At 44.4% G+C, this 18,209-nt stretch overlaps 1 protein-coding gene across 10 annotated transcripts in view; it reads left to right on the top strand.

The window, feature by feature from the left end:
• The window catches only part of LOC119851537 (KAT8 regulatory NSL complex subunit 1-like), a 153,253-nt gene that overhangs the window by 46,687 nt on the left and 88,357 nt on the right, over positions 1–18,209 (top strand). For all 10 annotated transcript variants that reach the window (XM_038391547.2, XM_038391546.2, XM_043509824.1 and 7 more), the window contains one exon: positions 2,322–2,463. In XM_038391547.2, the coding sequence (XP_038247475.1) occupies positions 2,350–2,463 (114 nt within the window). In that variant the 5' untranslated portion in view covers positions 2,322–2,349. The remainder of the gene's footprint in view (positions 1–2,321; positions 2,464–18,209) is intronic.

The following is an 18,209-nucleotide window of genomic DNA, read 5'->3' as shown; positions in this document are numbered from 1 at the left end:
ACATGCGTGCAGGGTGGCTCATTCTGCAACTCCCAGCCCCCTGCCACATGGATAAAATGAAATAGCAAAAATTCTTAAAAAATAAAACACAAAATTGTGAAGAATAAAAATTTCACAGGACTCTAGATATTAGGTTTCTCCTATTTCTGTGATGTCTGTGCCAAGTGCTCCAGTTAGTTTTGCTAGGATCCCACTCAAATTCTAGCTGCAGCTTAGGGCTTGTCTTCACTGTATTGTTAGCTTGAGGTATATCTCAAGTTTTTCCTCTAACCAGACTCTTGTCTGCACACACAAATCTCTAGTTTGTGTTTTAAGAAGTGCTTTACTCATGGAATGTTTTGAAACTTAAGGGCTGCTGATGCTTCAGCTAGTAGTGCAGTGGGCATGCAGCAGCTCAGATTACAACTCAAACCGCTCATCTAGTTATTCTATCTGCTAATGAGGTCACTGAATGGTTGCTTTCTCTTTCTTCTCAGAACCTGTCTGTACTGAATTTAGTGTACAGCAATCCAGGGTGTGAATCCAGAAGACTTACACTAAGGCTTTGTCTACATTGGAAACTGAATGACAAAACTTCTCTCAGTCAGAGATGTGAAAAAAACGTACACACCCCGAACGACAAAAGTTTTGCCGACGAAAAGCATCCGTGTGAACAGTGCTTTGTTGGCAGGAGAGCTCTCCCGCTGACAAAGTTACTGCCGCTTGTTGGGGGTGGAAGTTTTTTGTCTGCAGGAGAGCTCCCTCCTGCCGACAAACAGTGGTTACACTGCATGCCTTTTAGTGGCACAGCTGTGTTGCTAAAAGGTGCGTAGTGTAGACATAGCCTAAGCCAGTGTACTGAAACAGTGTCCAAAGGGAACATTACTATACTGCAAGCTAGTTTTCTTTAGATTCAGACCCTGGCTTGCTGCATGCTAATGTCCAATGTAGAAGAGCCCTCGCTCTAGCTAGACTAGCTCAGTAGGAGGAATTCAAGTAAACTAACTCTGGCAGTGAAGATAAATTGTCGTACCTTTTTAGAGTACAACGGAGCAAAAGATGCTTTTTTTTTATCATTTTACAATAATTCAATCCCACTGAGCTGTAAAAGATTTTTCACGTTCTCTGTGTGCAGGTGGCTAGGTGTGTGAAAGCAGAACTCTTTCCTTGACGGACCACTTTTTGTGATTAGCAGGTCATCGGAGTGATTACTTATACTCTCACCAAAGAGAATAACAGTTTGTGTGGCTGCAGTTGAGGAAGAATTAAGCCATTCATTCTCACTGCCTTATAATTGCTGGTATGATTGCTGGTATGTGGCTGTGTCATAAAAATAAAGGGAAGGGTAACCACCTTTAAAATCCCTCCTGGCCAGAGGAAAAACCCTTTCACCTGTAAAGGGTTAAGAAGCTAGGATAACCTCGCTGGCACCTGACCAAAATGACCAATGAGGAGACAAGATGCTTTCAAAGCTGGAGGGAGGGAGAAACAAAGGGTCTGTGTCTGTCTGTGTGATGCTTTTGCTGGAGCCAAAACAGGAATGGAGTCTTAGAACTTAGTAAGTAATCTAGCTAGATATGCGTTAGATTATGATTTCTTTAAATGGCTGAGAAAATAGACTGTGTTGAATAGAATGGATATTCCCGTCTTTGTGTCTTTTTTGTAACTTAAGATTTTGCCTAGAGGGTTTCTCTATGTTTTGAATCTAATTACCCTGTAAGGCATTTACCATCCTGATTTTACAGAGGTGATTCTATTTACCTTTTCTTATATTAAAATTCTTCTTGTAAGAAATTGAATGTTTTTTTCATTGTTCTTAAGATCTAAGGGTTTGGGTCTGTGGTCACCTATGCAAATTGGTGAGGATTTTTATCAAGCCTTCCCCAGGCAGGGAGGTGCAAGGTTTTGGTGAGGATTTTGGGGGGAAAGACGTTTCCCAATAAACCCAGTCAAACGTTTGGTGGTGGCAGTGGAAGTCCAAGGGCAAAGGGTAAAATAGTTTGTATCTTGGGGAAGTTTTAACCTAGGCTGGTAAAAGTAAGCTTAGGAGGTTTTCATGCAGGTCCCCACATCTGTACCCTAGAGTTCAGAGTGGGGAAGGAACGTTGACAGGCTGGAAATGGATTGTTGGTATTGCTTGAGAAGTGCACAACTTATTTGATCCTGCCTTTTAGGAAATGTTTTTATATAGACTTTAAATGCTATTTATAGGTCTCTTTTAAAGTGAATTTGTGATTAATTTTACTTGCGAATATTTGCCTATCCTAGCTGATTTTGTATGTAGAGTAAATTAGTTTAAATAAATGGAAGTGATTAAAGTATGCAAACTTTTTGCTTTCCAGGCATCATCGCGCAAAGTGCCAATGGGCAATGGAGAGAGCAGCCATTATCTGTCAGTGGACGTGGCTGCAGGCTCAGATCTCTGACTTGGAGTATCGCATAAGGCAGCAGACAGATATCTACAAGCAACTACGTGCCAACAAGGTAAGACCATTCTGTACCTTGGAGATTTTAACCCTTTATACTGTGACTAGAATTTTGTAGACAGCACATTAATGAAGGACTTCCAGCAGCAATCTCTCCAGGGAAGCGATGAGTATTAATTGGTATTCTTTTTAATTGCATAAATTAAAGGTGGAAAAAATCTGGTAGGTTATTTAAGTAATCACCTTTGCCAATTCAGGGCTATTTCCTGCAATATATGTTCTAATGTTTTGCCTAGACTAATAAACTTAGGAGCTCAGACTTTTCTGTCTTGTCCCCATGTTTTATTTCAAAATCCAGGAGAAGATAAAAATTAAGACCTCACATTTCTTGTGTCCAATGTGGACACAAGAACAAATGGGTATAAACTGGCCACCAGGAAGTTTAGACTTGTAATCAGACGAAGGTTTTTAACCATCAGAGGAGTGAAGTTTTGGAATAACCTTCCAAGGGAAGCAGTGGGGGCAAAAGATCTATCTGGTTTTAAGATTCTACTCGATAAGTTTATGGAGGAGATGGTATGATGGGATAATGGGATTTTGGTAAGTAATTGATCTTTAAATATTCAGGGTAAATAGGCCAAATCCCCTGAGATGGGATATTAGATGGATGGATCTGAGTTACTATAGAAAATTCTTTCCTGGGTATCTGGCTGGTGAATCTTGCCCATATGCTCAGGGTTTAGCTGATTGCCATATTTGGGGTCGGGAAGGAATTTTCCTCCAGGGCAGATTGGAGAGGCCCTGGAGGTTTTTTGCCTTCCTCTGTAGCATGGGGCATGGTTGACTGGAGGGAGGCTTCTCTGCTCCTTGAAGTCTTTGAACCATGATTTAAGGACTTCAATAGCTCAGACATGGGTGAGGTTTTTCATAGGAGTGGGTGGGTGACATTCTGTGGCCTGCGCTGTGCAGGAGGTGGGACTAGATGATCAGAATGGTCCCTTCTGACCTTAGTATCTATGAATCTATTTCCTTCTTATAGGCCCATCAGGGGAGAACATGTTGCTAAACATTCCTTCAGGGAGAGTCTGGCAGGATTGCTTCTATCCCTTTATTGGACCAATTGTGTATATTTAGGTAAGTTGGGGGCTTTGAAACTTGCAATGTAATTTTAAAAACATAATAGGCGGAGTGAATGGATTCTGATCACCACATCTATTACATGTATAAATTACATTTCATAGTTTAAAGCCCCCAACTTGCCTTTCAGACAGGGCCAACAAAGGGAGGTGATTTACCCAGTGGCAGTGCTCCTGCAGGGACAATACAAGTTCAGCTTAAAAAAACCCTCTGAGGTGCTGGAAGAAAGTATCAATGTTTTATTGTACATTGGGTGACATTAATCTGGTATACTTGCAGGACCACATGAGACTGCAAACATCTGTTATGTGCCTGCTATAAGTTTCCACATATAAGGGTGTTAATCTTCCATCTCACCATTTTTTGCATTTAGTAGTGTTCCACTATTGATTATTGCAACATAAAGATTGGCCTTAGGTGAATAATTTGAAGGGGCTATTTAAATGATGATTGTTTTGAGTGCTGTCTTTTAAACATTCCTTTTTGGGGATAGTTAAAAGTCTACGGCCTCAATTCAGCAAGGCACTTGCTTTCAGCATGTAATTCTATTGAAGAAGCTGGGGAATTTAAAATAATATAAACTAATCTTCTGTGTGTGGTTGAGTGCTATGGCCACTTCATAGGATTTGGTTTGGTTAGTAGTTTGGGTGATGGGGAAAAGTTGGAGGCAAAGTTTTTTGTAATGGACAAGGAATGTCCTGATGGAAAAGCAAGATGTGCTCGTCAGTCACTTTGGGGGCTCCCTGCCACCATTGTACAGCTACTCATACGTACTCACACATTACAATATGCAGTTGATTAAGCATACTGTCACTTGCTTATTCTTTTTTTACATGCGTATGCATGTGTGTGCAGGGGCAAACACACACCAACTAGTTTCTCTCTAGGAAGAAGATGGTGCCTGTGTTGGCTTGACTCCAGACATAAGTTTTCCCAAACACCAGTAATTATTTATCACTTCCTTCTGAGAGTCTACTGGAAAAGCCTTGAAGTGGGAGTCAGTTGTTTCAAGTGTCTAACGAATTTCAAAATTGAGTTAAAGCTTAAAAAAAGCAAAAGTTTGCTTATGTAGAGACTCTTTCGTCCCATAGGAATTCAAAGTACTTTGCAAACTACAGTGGCGTCTCCTCAGCATGTGATTTGCATATGGTCAGATTAGCTGAAATTGTGCACCAGGAAGCCTCAAACTGAGTTTTTGGAACACTAATATAAATTTTTGTTACATTGATGTATTTGTCTTTGACACCAGATGGTGATGCAGTTAATTGATTCATGTGCCAGCTGGCATCTGAATTATTATGCCCTCACTGTTAAGTGTAAAAAGAAAAGGACTATTTGTGGCACCTTAGAGACTAACACATTTATTTGAGCATAAGCTTTCGTGAGCTACAGCTCACTTCATCGGATGCATGCTGTAGCTTACGAAAGCTTATGCTCAAATAAATGTGTTAGTCTCTAAGGTGCCACAAGTACTCCTTTTCTTTTTGTGAATACAGACTAACATGGCTGCTACTCTGAAAACTGCTAAGTGTGTGTATTTTCTGAACATTTCCCCCTGAAATTAATTGACAGACATCATAGTCAATATTTGCCTTATGCTTTTGGGTGCTTTAATCTTTCATGCTTTGCTGTTTTGAGACCCTTCATTCCGAATACAAAATTAAGGCTCATTTGGCTATACCTACTGTGACAGGGTCAGGCCAGATGGCTACAGGAGAGTGATAGAAGGCAGATATATTAGCCCCAGGTTAAGTAGGTCCCTTTTCCCTGGGTAAGGTAACAGGGAAGGTTCCAGAACAATCAGGAACCTTCTGGAGACAATTAAGATTGACAGGCTGATTAGAACACCTGCAGCCAATCAAAAAGCTGCTAGAATCAATTAAGGCAGGCTAATCAGGGCACCTGGGTTTAAAAAGGAGCTCACTTCAGTTTGTGGTGTGTGTGTGAGGATCTGGGAGCAAGAGGCACTAGGAGCTGAGAGTGAGAATGTGGACTGTTGGAGGACTGAGGTGTACCAGCATTATCAGACACCAGGAGGAAGGTCCCATGATGAGGATAAAGAAGGTGCTGGGAGGAGGCCATGGGGAAGTAGCCCAGTGAGTTGTAGCTGTCACACAGTGTTCCAGGAGGTACTCTAGACAGCTGCATTCCATGGGGCCTTGGGCTGGAACCCGGAGTAGAGGGCGGGCCCGTGTTCCTCCCAAATCTTCCCAACTCCTGGTCAGACACAGGAGGAGTCGACCTGGACTGTGAATTCAGAAAAACGGCCAAACTGAGGGCTGCCGTGAAGCTCCAAGGCGAGCAAATCCACCAATAAGCGCGAGACCCACCAAGGTAGAGCAGGAACTTTGTCACACTACATTTGCTACCGCTGGTTGTTACAGGGTGGTAGGGGTGATTTCACTATGTAAATCAAAATAATCATATTAACAGTAGCTCTCTGGCACAATATTTTATGCTACAATGACATCCGATGAAGTGAGCTGTAGCTCACAAAAGCTTATGCTCAAATAAATTTGTTAGTCTCTAAGGTACCACAAGTACTCAGTTTCTTTTTACACATAGGAATGTTTCTCATTTAGAACAATCATCCTGCTTGGGGCCTCTTGTTACTACTATAATATAGTTCATAATTATATAAATTGTTTCTATACACACTACTTCATAGCTTCTGGCCTGGTTCACATACGTTTTTGCTGATCCTTGATTTTAAATAATGTCAGCATTCTCGTGTGAATTTGCTATACTATTCAGTTACAATGTTAAATGGATACTTTTAGCTCCTCTCTGTTCATTTGTGTTGGCTTTGTTCTTAAATATGATAGCAGATAAATTCTTTGTTCGAAACCTAGTGACTTGAGTGAAAATGCAAATAAAGACCATATTCAATAAGGAGAGTAATCAATGTGTTTTGCACTGTAAACCTTGTTACTTTCACTTAGCTGCTTGGCTCTGACATGAAGCAGAGGTCTACTCTTAGAGGATCAGGGAGGGGTTAAAGGCTTGATGCAGACTATTTACACTCATAATGGCGGGAAAACCCCAAGGAGGATAAGGTAAAATAAGAGGAAAATGGTTTGAGAGTAGGGGTGAGAAAATGGAGTAATAAAGCTGTTAAGCATGGATACTGTTGACTCGTGTGCTAAATCCAGCGAGCTAAAGTAACACTGGCATTGATATGTAAAAATTTTATTTTAAATCACTTGCATTTCCCTATGTTTTATGTAGTCCTAGTCAAACATTTTGCTGCAAATTAGGTTTTGTGTTGGAAAAATGCTAATGAGAAAATCAAGATTATTCTTGAATGACAGTTCTTCCTATATAGAAACAAGGTGGATAAGTAATATATTTTATTGGACCAACTTCTGCTGGTGAGAGAGACAAGAAAGCTTGTCTCTTTCTTTCACCAACAAAAGTTGGTCCAATAAAAGATATTACCTCACCTACCTCGTCTCTCTACTATCCTGGGACTGACACGGCTACAACAACGTTGTTTACAATTATTCCTTTGAGTTTACTGACATTTTTAATCTTTTGAGGCCAATGGGTGAGGAACTGCCATTGAAAACATAAAGACCAGGTTTAAATGCGGGTTTTGTACCACTGTAACTGTCAGTTTAGAAACTGGAAGAGTTAAAGAAGTATCCCCTACTGTGTGCAATTATACCACCAGAAAGGTACTCATATCAATGTAGCTTATTCCTATAAGTAGAGGGGAATAATAATAGCTTGTTCTTGTGTAATGCTTTTCATTAGTAGACATCTGTATCATTTGTCTGCTAAAAGTTATATTCCTATGTAATTGTCCACACTAGAGGGTGGTTCCTCTGTAACAATATTGTTTTCTAAATGCATACAAATACAGCAATAAAAAAAACAGCGTACAGACAAGCTCAAAGGCATCCCTTGATTAGAGCAGTGGTCACTAACCGGTCGATCACAATCAATCGGTTGATCCTGGAGCCTCTGAAAGTCGATCCCGGTCTCAGTCCCCCATCTCATCCCGCCATCCCTTTCAGGATCTCAGCCAGCTAGGGGAGTACATCCCACCTGCCCTGCTGTGCTCTTAGCCAAAGAGGTGGTTGTTTTCCAGCAGCAGACGGTGCTTTAACAAAGTGCACGTTGCAGGTACAGGACAGGCCAGATGCGTCTGCTGAACTCACAGTACAGCTGAGATGCGACTCTCTGCCTAAACTACAGGCTGCAATGCTGCCCTGGGTAGCTGCAGCGCTGATTTGATGGATTCCTTCTCAGCGGGTGGTGTTGCCGCCTTCTTACCCTTGAAATGTGCTTAAAGGTACGGGGAGATGTTGAGAGGGGCTGGGCTGGGCTGGGCTCACTGCCTTAAATTGCGGTTAGGCTCCCTCCTCTGATCCTGGAAAGGAGTCAGCAGAAAACTGCCCATTACCCACTTCCTAATCTGAGCAGGAACGCAGCACTGCTGCTTCTGCACAGAACAAGTTCCATCAGTGGCCGATGGGTGCTCCCTTGCCACACCCAACCAGAAGACGGGGGGCAGGTGGGAATCCCCCTCAGCTGCCTCCAGCAGGGAGGGAATCCTCAGCGGCTCAACAGTTGCTAGGGAGTGGAGATGGGAAATCAATTTTGCCAGTCAAGGAAGCCTCAGCTTGAGAGCAGCCCTGATTAAACAAGCAGCCCCAGACGGGTTAATCAACACGCATGCAAGGCGCATACCAACCCCATCCCAAACGAAAGAGCAGCCTTAGCTTAATAGGCTGCAGGGGATTAACAACAACTACTACCTTGGTAATTGCTAGGGCATGAAATGAAATACTCCAGTCTCCTGACTGGGGCTTTGAAATACCATTAATGCAGCAAGTTTCGGAGTAGCAGCCGTGTTAGTCTGTATTCGCAAAAAGAAAAGGAATACTTGTGGCACCTTAGAGACTAACAAATTTATTTGAGCATAAGCTTCCGTGAGCTACAGCTCACTTCATTGGATGCATTCATTCCGGTGAAGTGAGCTGCAGCTCACGAAAGCTTATGCTCAAATAAATTTGTTAGTCTCTAAGGTGCCACAAGTACTCCTTTTCTTAATGGAACAGAGACTGTTTCCAGGGCAAAACCTGGTGCTCCCAGCCAGGCAGGGGAATGAAATAATTCATTGCCTTCTCGCTGCAAATTCAGAATTGTTTTTTTATGTCAGGTCATTCATTGTCGTAACTGGAATAACAACACAATTCATTTGGCTAATTTGGGATGTTGAATGAGCCATTTGGGGTGACATTAATGCTAACTAAGGAAAAGCGAGAGGGGGAAGGAACTGGCAGGGAAGAAGCTGCTCTAACCTCAGACAGCAGAGGGAGAGTGCCTCTGTCTTCCTGAAAATAATTCAGTCATTTCCTGGGGTGTTCAGCAAGGAGAACGTGTGACCGGGATGGTTATTACTTGGACGGCTGTGTGAGTAAAAAGAAAAGGAGTACTTGTGGCACCTTAGAGACTAACAAATTTATTTGAGCATAAGCTTTCGTGAGCTACAGCATCCGATGAAGTGAGCTGTAGCTCACAGAAGCTTATGCTCAAATAAATTTGTTAGTCTCTAAGGTGCCACAAGTACTCCTTTTCTTTTTGCGAATACAGACTAACATGGCTGCTACTCTGAAAGCTGTGTGTGTGTGTTTGTACCGTGGTGAGCTGTCTGTGGGACCGTCACAACCAGCATGTCTGTGCTACTGTATCTGGGATACCTGTCGGTGCTAATGGACAGGGGTTTGCAAGCTGTGCACACATGCAGGGTGCATGACTGGCCAGGAGAGGTGGGTGTGCTATGGATGTGTAAGGAACAGAGGCCAGGCCTACAATGGGAGCACTGCTCTACTGTACGACAGAGTGTCCTTAGCCAAACTAGCTTATCCCAGCCAAAGCGCGCTTTTATCAGTATCTTATCCAGTGCCTCCAAGCAAAATAAGCTGTACTGGCAAACGCCACATTTGCCTCCCTTCCTCTCCCAGCCCCACTCCTCTCCCTCTTCTCTACATGATCACCGCTTTCCTTCCATTCCTAGCAGAGAAGTAACCTCCCTTCTCTTCCCTAGGAGCCTGGCTCCCCATCCCCCTGCCCCCCTACAATCCACCTTCCCTTCTCTGACCCTACTCCCCGTTCAAAGCTTCAGCAGAGCTGGTTTCCCTGTGGTGTTCATTTGGGCTTCTTTAAAATGCATCTCGTGCTGGAATTTCTTCTTCCTGCAGTGAGGTGAATAGGGAGCAGACACATTATCCCCGGAACCTCCCCCTGCATGACAAATCCCAGGACACCCTCCCTTCTCCTTTCACAGAGCCCCAGGCGAGAATGGTACTGGGACTCTAGTGATCACGACGTGGTGTCATAGCTGTTCACATTTCTTTGGTTTTACATGCCATCAGCAGGGAGAAGGGCTGTTGCAATGACCAGGCAGAGTGAGCGAGGGGCTGGACAACCAGGTCTCAGCTGAGCTCCTATGAGCCCTAGAAGACACATTGATATCATAGGCAACTTTGTCATTTGCAAGGAAGTGCCTTCTCCTCCTGCCCCATTACCTTCGAGTTATGGCTGTCCCTTCCCTGTGCTATTGGCTCCTCTGTCTCTTGCTGCCTCTCACCCACTTATCCCCCCGTTTTTGCTACTACTTCTTGCCTCCCTCCTTCTCCTGCGACCTCTCTACTTTTCATCCTTCCTTCTGCTGCATCAACCCCAGTTTGGTGTTCCCATCTCTTGTATCCACCCTACCCCTGCCCTTTCATCCTTTTGCTGTTGCTTCCTCCCACTCTTTGCTGCCCCCGCCATCAATTCGGCGCCTTCTGCTGCTGCTACCTCTGGCCATTGCCGCCTCCCCTCCTGGTGATCTTGTTTGGGAAGACTGCTGGTGCTCAGGGGGCTAAGCTGGGATCCCATGAGAAAGCTGGTCCAGCTGCTGTGGAAAGTGGTGGATCTGACTCTCAAGAAGGTATTTCTCTGAGTACAGCCTCCCCAGCCTCAGGAGGAGAGGGGAGGCTGCTGGCACAGATTGCCAGTGCGCATTCAGCAGGGAGCTCCCTGGTGGGGGATTAAAACAATCGGCTAACAGCGGCCAAGGGGAGTTGGGGTTGGTGCCTGCGAGTATTGAGGAGAAGGCGCTGCCTCGGCTAGGAGCACAGACAGAGTTAGGTGACAGCCCAGACCACCCCCTGTTACAGGGCTTGTGGTCAAGCTAACAATCTCCACCAAGCCCCAGGTCGCGCCCACCCACACAGGCTTTTCCCCTGGACCTCCCGCGGGGCAGCTGTCCTACATGCTAGGGGGTGCTGAGGGGGGAAATGCGAAGCTCTGCTTCCCACAAGCCCTGCAGGGGGTTTCTCCTTGGCCTGGGTGCTTGCTCAGGAAGGAAGGCAGTTGAGGGGAAGCAGAGAGTGCTGACTTCTTTCTCCCTCTGGAGTTGGGGAGCCTGCATGAAGCGCTGGTCAGATCTGAGCACTTGGGCCTGACAGATGAATGCAAAGAAACAGCCAAGCTCGAGGGCCCTTTCACTGAAGGGTTTTAGTTCTCTGTTAAATGTACTGAAACTTTATTTCTTCTTTGCACATGAGCCAGGGTTAGAGACAGGCTCCAGTTTTAAATAAATACACATGCACACTTAAAACTAACTATTAAAAAAATATATATATTGGTCATTTCAGTACTGGTGAAAGTTGCCAGATGTCCACAGGTGATAAGTATGTAATAAACATTGGCATTGTAATCTTCCTCACTGAAGCTTTGCGGGACTACCTGTAGAAATGAAAGGGGGAGTGAAGTCTCCATGATCTATTCAGTTATTGGCATCTCTGCTGGGACTGCCAATGGGAAGGCCACGTGTGCCAAATATAGTGAGTGTGTGAGAGGGAGAGAGAGGTGGTCTCTATTCCATTTCCTGTAATCCATAACCACTGCATAGGTCACTAAACAGCCATCAGATTCTGATTGTTTTTGCTTACTTCCAACTTGGGCTGGATTCTGATAGCCTACTTCTGAAAAGCTCTGTATCCAATTACCAATTCCCTTAGTCATCCATACCCTTTGAAGCAGGAGTGTTCTGTTTTTTTTCTTTCTCCCCAGAAGGATTGCATGGCATTGATACTAACCACTAAGGTTACTGATCAATGTACTGATCTCCCGCTTTCATTCAGCATTGTTTTTCTCTGTGATTGCTGCTGTTTCTAGTGCTTGAACTACATGAGTAATAAAACATTTGAGAGACAAGGTGGGTGAGATAATATATTTTATTGGACCAACTTCTGTTAGTGAGAGATACAAGCTTTCAAGCTTGCACAGAGATCATCTTCACATTAGGGACTGTGTCTGTACTGTGCCTAACACAAAGCAGCCTGAGTTTGATCAGGGCCTTTAGGTGCTGCCATAAAGAAAGGCGAAGCTAAACTTTATCCCAATAGGCTGTTAGGAAGCGTAGAGTATTGATGACAGTGAAGAATTGCCTGGCAGAATGTTTTCTTGCCGTAAATTTTCTCCTAAGAATCTCGTCTCTCCCCTCTCCCGGGCCTAAGGGGGTGTAAGAATTAGTTGCTGGCATTCGTTGCTAAGTTTACTTCTTCGAGTAGCGTTCCCATGGGTGCTCCACTTGAAGTGATTATGCACCTCTTGGAGATCTTTATTTAGCAGCGTCCATTTGGCCCGCACATGTGTTTGTATGCATCCTTAAATCATGCACCAAAGCTACATCGAGCTGCATGGGTAAGAGACGGAGCAGTTTTAGTACTTCAAGTGAGTGTCCCTATTGTATTCCACTGAGGGTTATGTGCATATGCCATGTGCCCGGAGCCTGAGCTTTTGAAAGTAGTAGTGTCCACTGGTCTGTATATGCACCCTTGTATCACCTCATGGTTTCAACCAAGACAATAAAGGGTGGGGCAGACTGACCACGCCCTCAGTTCCTTCTCACCACCTAATAGTCCAAATCAGAGTTTCTGCTGTTCTCGTTCCTTGTGGCGTACTTTTCATACATAGTGAAAAACTTTTATTTTTGTATATAGTTAGCATTTTATTGTTTTTGTAGTAGTTTTTAATGTTAGTAGTACTTTTCTTAGGATTTAAGGACTTTGAGATGCTGTTTCAGCAGTTTTCCTGCCGACCTATCCAGCACCCACACCTGGGTACTGGATTATGCTGAAGATTCCAGGGTTCAAGATCTGCGCTTCCTGCCCTTGCTTGTTTTTGGTCAGTAACAAGCACCAGTGCTGCCTGTATTGCTTGGGGGAAGTCTACATTGCGTCAAGGTACAGTTTGTGCCACCTCTTCCCTGCCCGTACGTGGGAAGGTCAGGCCCTCCGCCTTAAGAAGCAGTTTACCATGAGGCTGCAGTCTGATCTAGGCTGGGGTATGCCCCTGTACATCGGCCTGAGCAATGCAGAAGTGCTTCTCCTACCGTAGAACTCCAATGCAGTTCCGCCAGTACCAATGCTATGGACCCTGTGCCGGGCCCTAGTCGTGAGGCAAGGAAGCATGTGCATAAGCATGGCAGTAAGTCTTCCTCAGGGCCCAAGAAAGATGCTGCATCATCTGCATCTTCCAGCCATGGAGAAGTAACACGTTCCAAGGTCCACAAGTGTGACAAAAAGTCATGCTACACACTGGATCCATCGGTCCTGGCTCATGAGTACCCCTTCTGCACCAGTTCTGCTGAAGTCGCATGAATCATCAGTTCTGAGGCAGCTTCTTGTTCCATCAGTGGACTGTGCCATTGACTCCGGGGAGGCAGGATTCTGCCCCAGTCCTCATGAACTGTTTGTCCTGGATGAGTTGAGGTCTCTGTGTATTTCAGGACATTCACCCCCCCCAAGAAGGGTCTGTTCTCCTACTTTAGACTTGCTGCCTTCCAGCCATGTTCCTGAGTGCTCCCCCATGGCTCACTCCATTCTAACGGTGCCACCATTTGTACAAAAATCCAATTCCTCTACGTGAGAGGACTTGGCTGGTATGTGTGGTCCACTGCTCTTGTTCCGATGACATGACTACTCAAGAGTTCTGCCAGTCCAGCGACACTACCCTCCCTTGCCCCAGCACAGGAGCCACTAAGGGCACCACTGCAACAGCCTCAGGATCCCCTGGGTTGGCCTTACTGGGGTTCTTGGCTCCACTATCTGTCTTCAGAACTGTCCCAACCCACCCAAGAGAAGTCTTCCATTTCACCATTCCATCCTTTTTTGAGTAGACATTTGGGATTGGAGGACTCACTGGTTAGCCCGGCTCCAACTGTGCCGCCAGATCCAGAGCAGTTCCCCTCATTTCCCGATGTGGCCATGTCGTCAATGCCTTTCTCAGTCCTGGACGACTACCACTAATTCCAGGAGCTGTTGTGGAGGTCAAGACCATCCTCATCAGTACTGGCCAGAGTGGCACTACCGATCAACAATGACATTCTTCACTTGTACCGTGTGGCATACATTGGCCATGTGTACCCCCACCATGTAGGGGACGGAAAAGAGGTACTATGCTCCGCCGAAGGGGTCTGAATTTCTATTTTCTCTCCTCCCACCTAATTATTTGGTTATGCAGGCTGCTAAGGAGCGTGCCAGGCAATACCCTCCCTGTTCGTTGGAGTGGAATGTGGATGTTAAGAGGTTAGACCTTCTAGGTAGAAAGGTCTTTTCTTTAGTCAGTCTTCAGTTCCACATCTCTAACTATCTGGCACTGCTGGCTAAATATGACTTTTTTTGAACTATGGCCAGTTTGTGGACAAGGTACCCCAAGAGGATCATGCTCGCTTCCAAGCTATTCTGAAGGAGGGCACATGAGTCACCAGAACCAAGCTTCAGGCTGCAGTAGGCTCTGTGGACAGGTCTTTGCGCTCTATGGCCACTGGAATCATTGAGGAGGGAATCCTGGTTACACTCCTCTGGTTTCCCTAGGGAGGTACAGAACACAATTGAAGACATCCTCTTTGATGAATCCCACATCTTCAGCCAGAAAACGGATGATTCCCTACACTTGCATAAAGGTTGTAGAGCCACCTTGCAATTGCTGGGTATTTATACGTCAACACCTCAGTGAAAGATTTATTGGCCAGATCCCGCACAGCGGTACAAAGCTCCCCAGTTTTACCACCAGCGACCCTACGAACCTCCCTAAAAGCATCTGAAGACCTAGAGGTCCCGTCCACCTGGCCCATCAGTTCAGTCCTCTGTACGGCACACCCACTCTTCATGTAAGCGCTATTTCTGAGTGCATCGAGGGAGCAGTCAACCACTATGCACGCCACAGCTCTTGCCAGTCACCCCCTTCAGAGGCCACCAAAGACTCTACCAGCATGGAGTGTGATGATAGACAAGTGGGTCCTGGATGTCATTAGACAGCGCTATATGATCAAGTTCACGACACTACCTCTTCACATCCTTCATTCTGCTTCCGGGACCACTCTCACGACGGTATCCTTGCTCTAGAAGTGGACTCCCTCCTGGGGAGGGGGCCACTCCCCACTATTTGGGGACCACTGTTCTACACAAATAAGGTCTTGTAAAAGCTCAGATGCCGTTGGGCGCTTGAAGAATACAGGAAGTAATTAATCATTCACATTTTTCCATCCATGTTGCAATAGTGATCCAATATCTGGTTTTCCTATGTGCAAAGACATCCAAGTCTTTGTTTGCCAGGGTGCTCTTTTGACATGCTCTTCAAAACTGTCCTCGTGGTAGGAGTTTGGCCAGTGACTTGTCCTTTTTGATGGCTAGATTGAGGCACGAGCTAGGTCTCTATGGGGGTGGTCTTTTCTTTCTCACTCTGGTCACACAGAACTGCTACCAACTTCCTTGCTGCAAAAATTGCAGCTTTTTCTGTCACTGTTTCCTGATTTGTCAAGATCTCTGAAGTGGTAAGCTCTCTTTGTTTTGACAACAATAAACACTGATTTCCCCCCGCCCCACCAAATATGGATGGCACAGAGACGCATACTGTTAATTGGTGTACAGCAGAAGTCAGGAGAGCATCACAAATGGCATGCACAGGTATGAAGCATCGCTTGTTAGTTGTGCTGGTAAAGGAGCCTGTTTCAATCCACATGTTTTGTGTATTCTATTTTTGGAATGCATTGAACAGCAAGGACCAAAACATCTGCATCGGGTGACCTAATTCCTAAGTTTCCTTTGATGCCAAGAGACCATGCTGGCATATACAGCATGCAGAAGCATCGTTTTGTCTATTTCTTTTTGGGTACTGCACTCCTGGGCATCTTCAACACCTCTTTGGAAAAGCCTCCAGCGAGAAGGAGTGTCTGTGTTGGGTGTGCTCCTACACTCTGAGGTGCATTTTGAACCATATATTTATAGAGGAATTTTACAAGTGACTGCTTTTTGCACCACATTTAGAAATGTTTTCTATGGAGGCACAGGGCATCTACCAGTCACCTGATATTTCTTGCACGCAGCCTTAGATTCTGTCCAGTGCTGACTTTCTGCAGTTTTCAGAGCATTATTGTTGTCATATGTATCAAAGACTTCAATTACAGAATTAGCTTTGTCAAATCCTTTTAGGACCTGCCTCAAGTACTCAGCAGCCAGTTCACTGAATGTCGAATTTGTTTCCAGCAATCATTTGTGTCATAGCCATGGCGTCTCTGATATATACTGTGGTTTCTTTGTTACATGCTCTTAGCTCAAGGATTCTTTCATCTTGAGCCTCCAGCTGATGCCCTAATTCACTTTTTATCTGTACTTCTCATTGTTCCATCAGCATGGAAGAGGGACATATGCACAGGTCCTGTTGGGTGATTTGAGAAATAGTTGCCATTGAAACATCATCTCTGCATCTTGCTAATGATATGGCTCTGGGGAAACAGTTTTTCAACTGACAGCTGCTGTGATTGTTGCCAGACTTAAATTTGGCTGTCTTGGCCAAGTCAGTAATTGTTTTGATGCCAGATTTCTTGACTGGGCTGAAGAAGCTACATGTCCCATCAGAATCAACTGCACCTCTTACATTCTCTTCATTTGTTCTTCACCAGCATCTGCTATTTTCAGTAGAATCTCTTGCACATCTCATGTTTCATGCAAGAGGTATGTTGGGAGGCCCCTCTGGAAATGGATTTGTCATATTGTTGATGACATGGTTAAGAGCTGCAACATGCTCTTCATCTCTGTTCAGTGCAGAGGCAAGGACTTGTTTGTGGACTTTGTCTTCACTGCTTCTTAGGCTGTTTCTCCCATAGGTTTTGCATGTTCATAATACGAAGCTGTGTATTGTCATTTCTAACACTAATACTGATCTGAATTAAAAGGCTAGTTTTTAGAATATTTTGGAGGCTAGTACTGCATGCATAGTAATTACATGTTGAAATCCTCTACCAGGCCCACTAGCTGTTTAACTTGTATGTACAAAAGTTTACAAATGGAGAAGCATTACATTAGGAATTCATGTACTTTTATATCTACCCACTGTGCAATACAAACTATGGGCATGCAGTCTACTGCTACGGGCACAACCTTCAGTATGAGACTGATCTGATCAGCAAGTTTCAATTGAAAGTATAGAAACTATTATCACTTTTGAGACACTTAAACAATTAAGACTATCTTATGTGAAAACATTTCATATTAGTACAGTTAAAGCTGTTTTATCTGGCATGTTGGGGGAATGAGGGGTGCTGGTAAGTGAAAAATCCTGATTAAGAGGGAGGGAGTTGGGGTGCAGGAGGGAGTGTGGGGCTGGGGGTTGGGGCACGGGAGAAGGTGCGGGGTGCAGGGGCTGGGAGGGAGTTTGGGTGTGGGAGAGTGCTCAGGGCAGCAGGTTGGGATGCGGGGTGCCGGATCCAGGGGGTGCTCACCGCATTCCCCGGCAATGAGTTCTGCAGGTTGACTGTGTGTTGTATGAAGATGTAGTGTGTTTTATTTGTTTTAAAACTGCTGCCTATTAATTTGAATGAGTGACCCCTGGTTCTTGTGGTATGTGAAGGAGTAAATAACAGTGAATAAGAAAGTTTCTCCACAGTAATCAAGATTTTATAGATCTCCATTGTATCCCCTTAATTGCCTCTTTTCCACATTGAAAAATGCCAATCTTTTTAGTCTCTCCTCATACAGAAGGTGTTCCATGCCCTTAGTCATTTTTGTTGCCTTTCTCTGTACCTTTCCCAATTCTAATACATCTTCTTTTTTTTAAATTGGGCAATCAGAATTGCACACAGTATTCAAAGTGTGGGTGTACCATGGATTTATATAGTGGTATTATGATATTTTCTGTCCTATTATCTGTTCCTTTCCTAATGATTCCTAATGTTTTTTTTGACTGCTGCTGCACACTGAGTGGATGTTTTCAGAGAACTATCCACAGTAATTCCAACATCTCTTTTTTGTGTGGTAACAGCTCATTTAGAGTCCATCATTCTGTAGTATAGTTGGGATTATATTTTCCAGTGTGTATTACTATGCATTTATTAGCAGTATTTCTGGAACTGAGCAAAAAATGACACTTTCTCATTTTGAGTACCATTGTTTCCCCTTACCTACAGGCTTATAATGCCATTTAACAGCTCTACATCACACCTCATCTAAATGTACTTAAAATAAGCTTTCAAATGATATATGATGTGGGTGTGTGTGGGGTGGGTACATTAAACTCCAAAAATATAGTCCGTCTTGAAAAAAGAAAAGGAGTACTTGTGGCACCTCAAGTGAGCTGTAGCTCACGAAAGCTTATGCTCAAATAAAT

Source organism: Dermochelys coriacea, chromosome 2 (assembly GCF_009764565.3).
Source record: "Dermochelys coriacea isolate rDerCor1 chromosome 2, rDerCor1.pri.v4, whole genome shotgun sequence".
Lineage (NCBI taxonomy): Eukaryota > Metazoa > Chordata > Testudines > Dermochelyidae > Dermochelys > Dermochelys coriacea.
The sequence above is the reverse complement of the archived record's forward strand: the minus strand, read 5'-3'. Positions and strand labels throughout refer to the sequence as shown.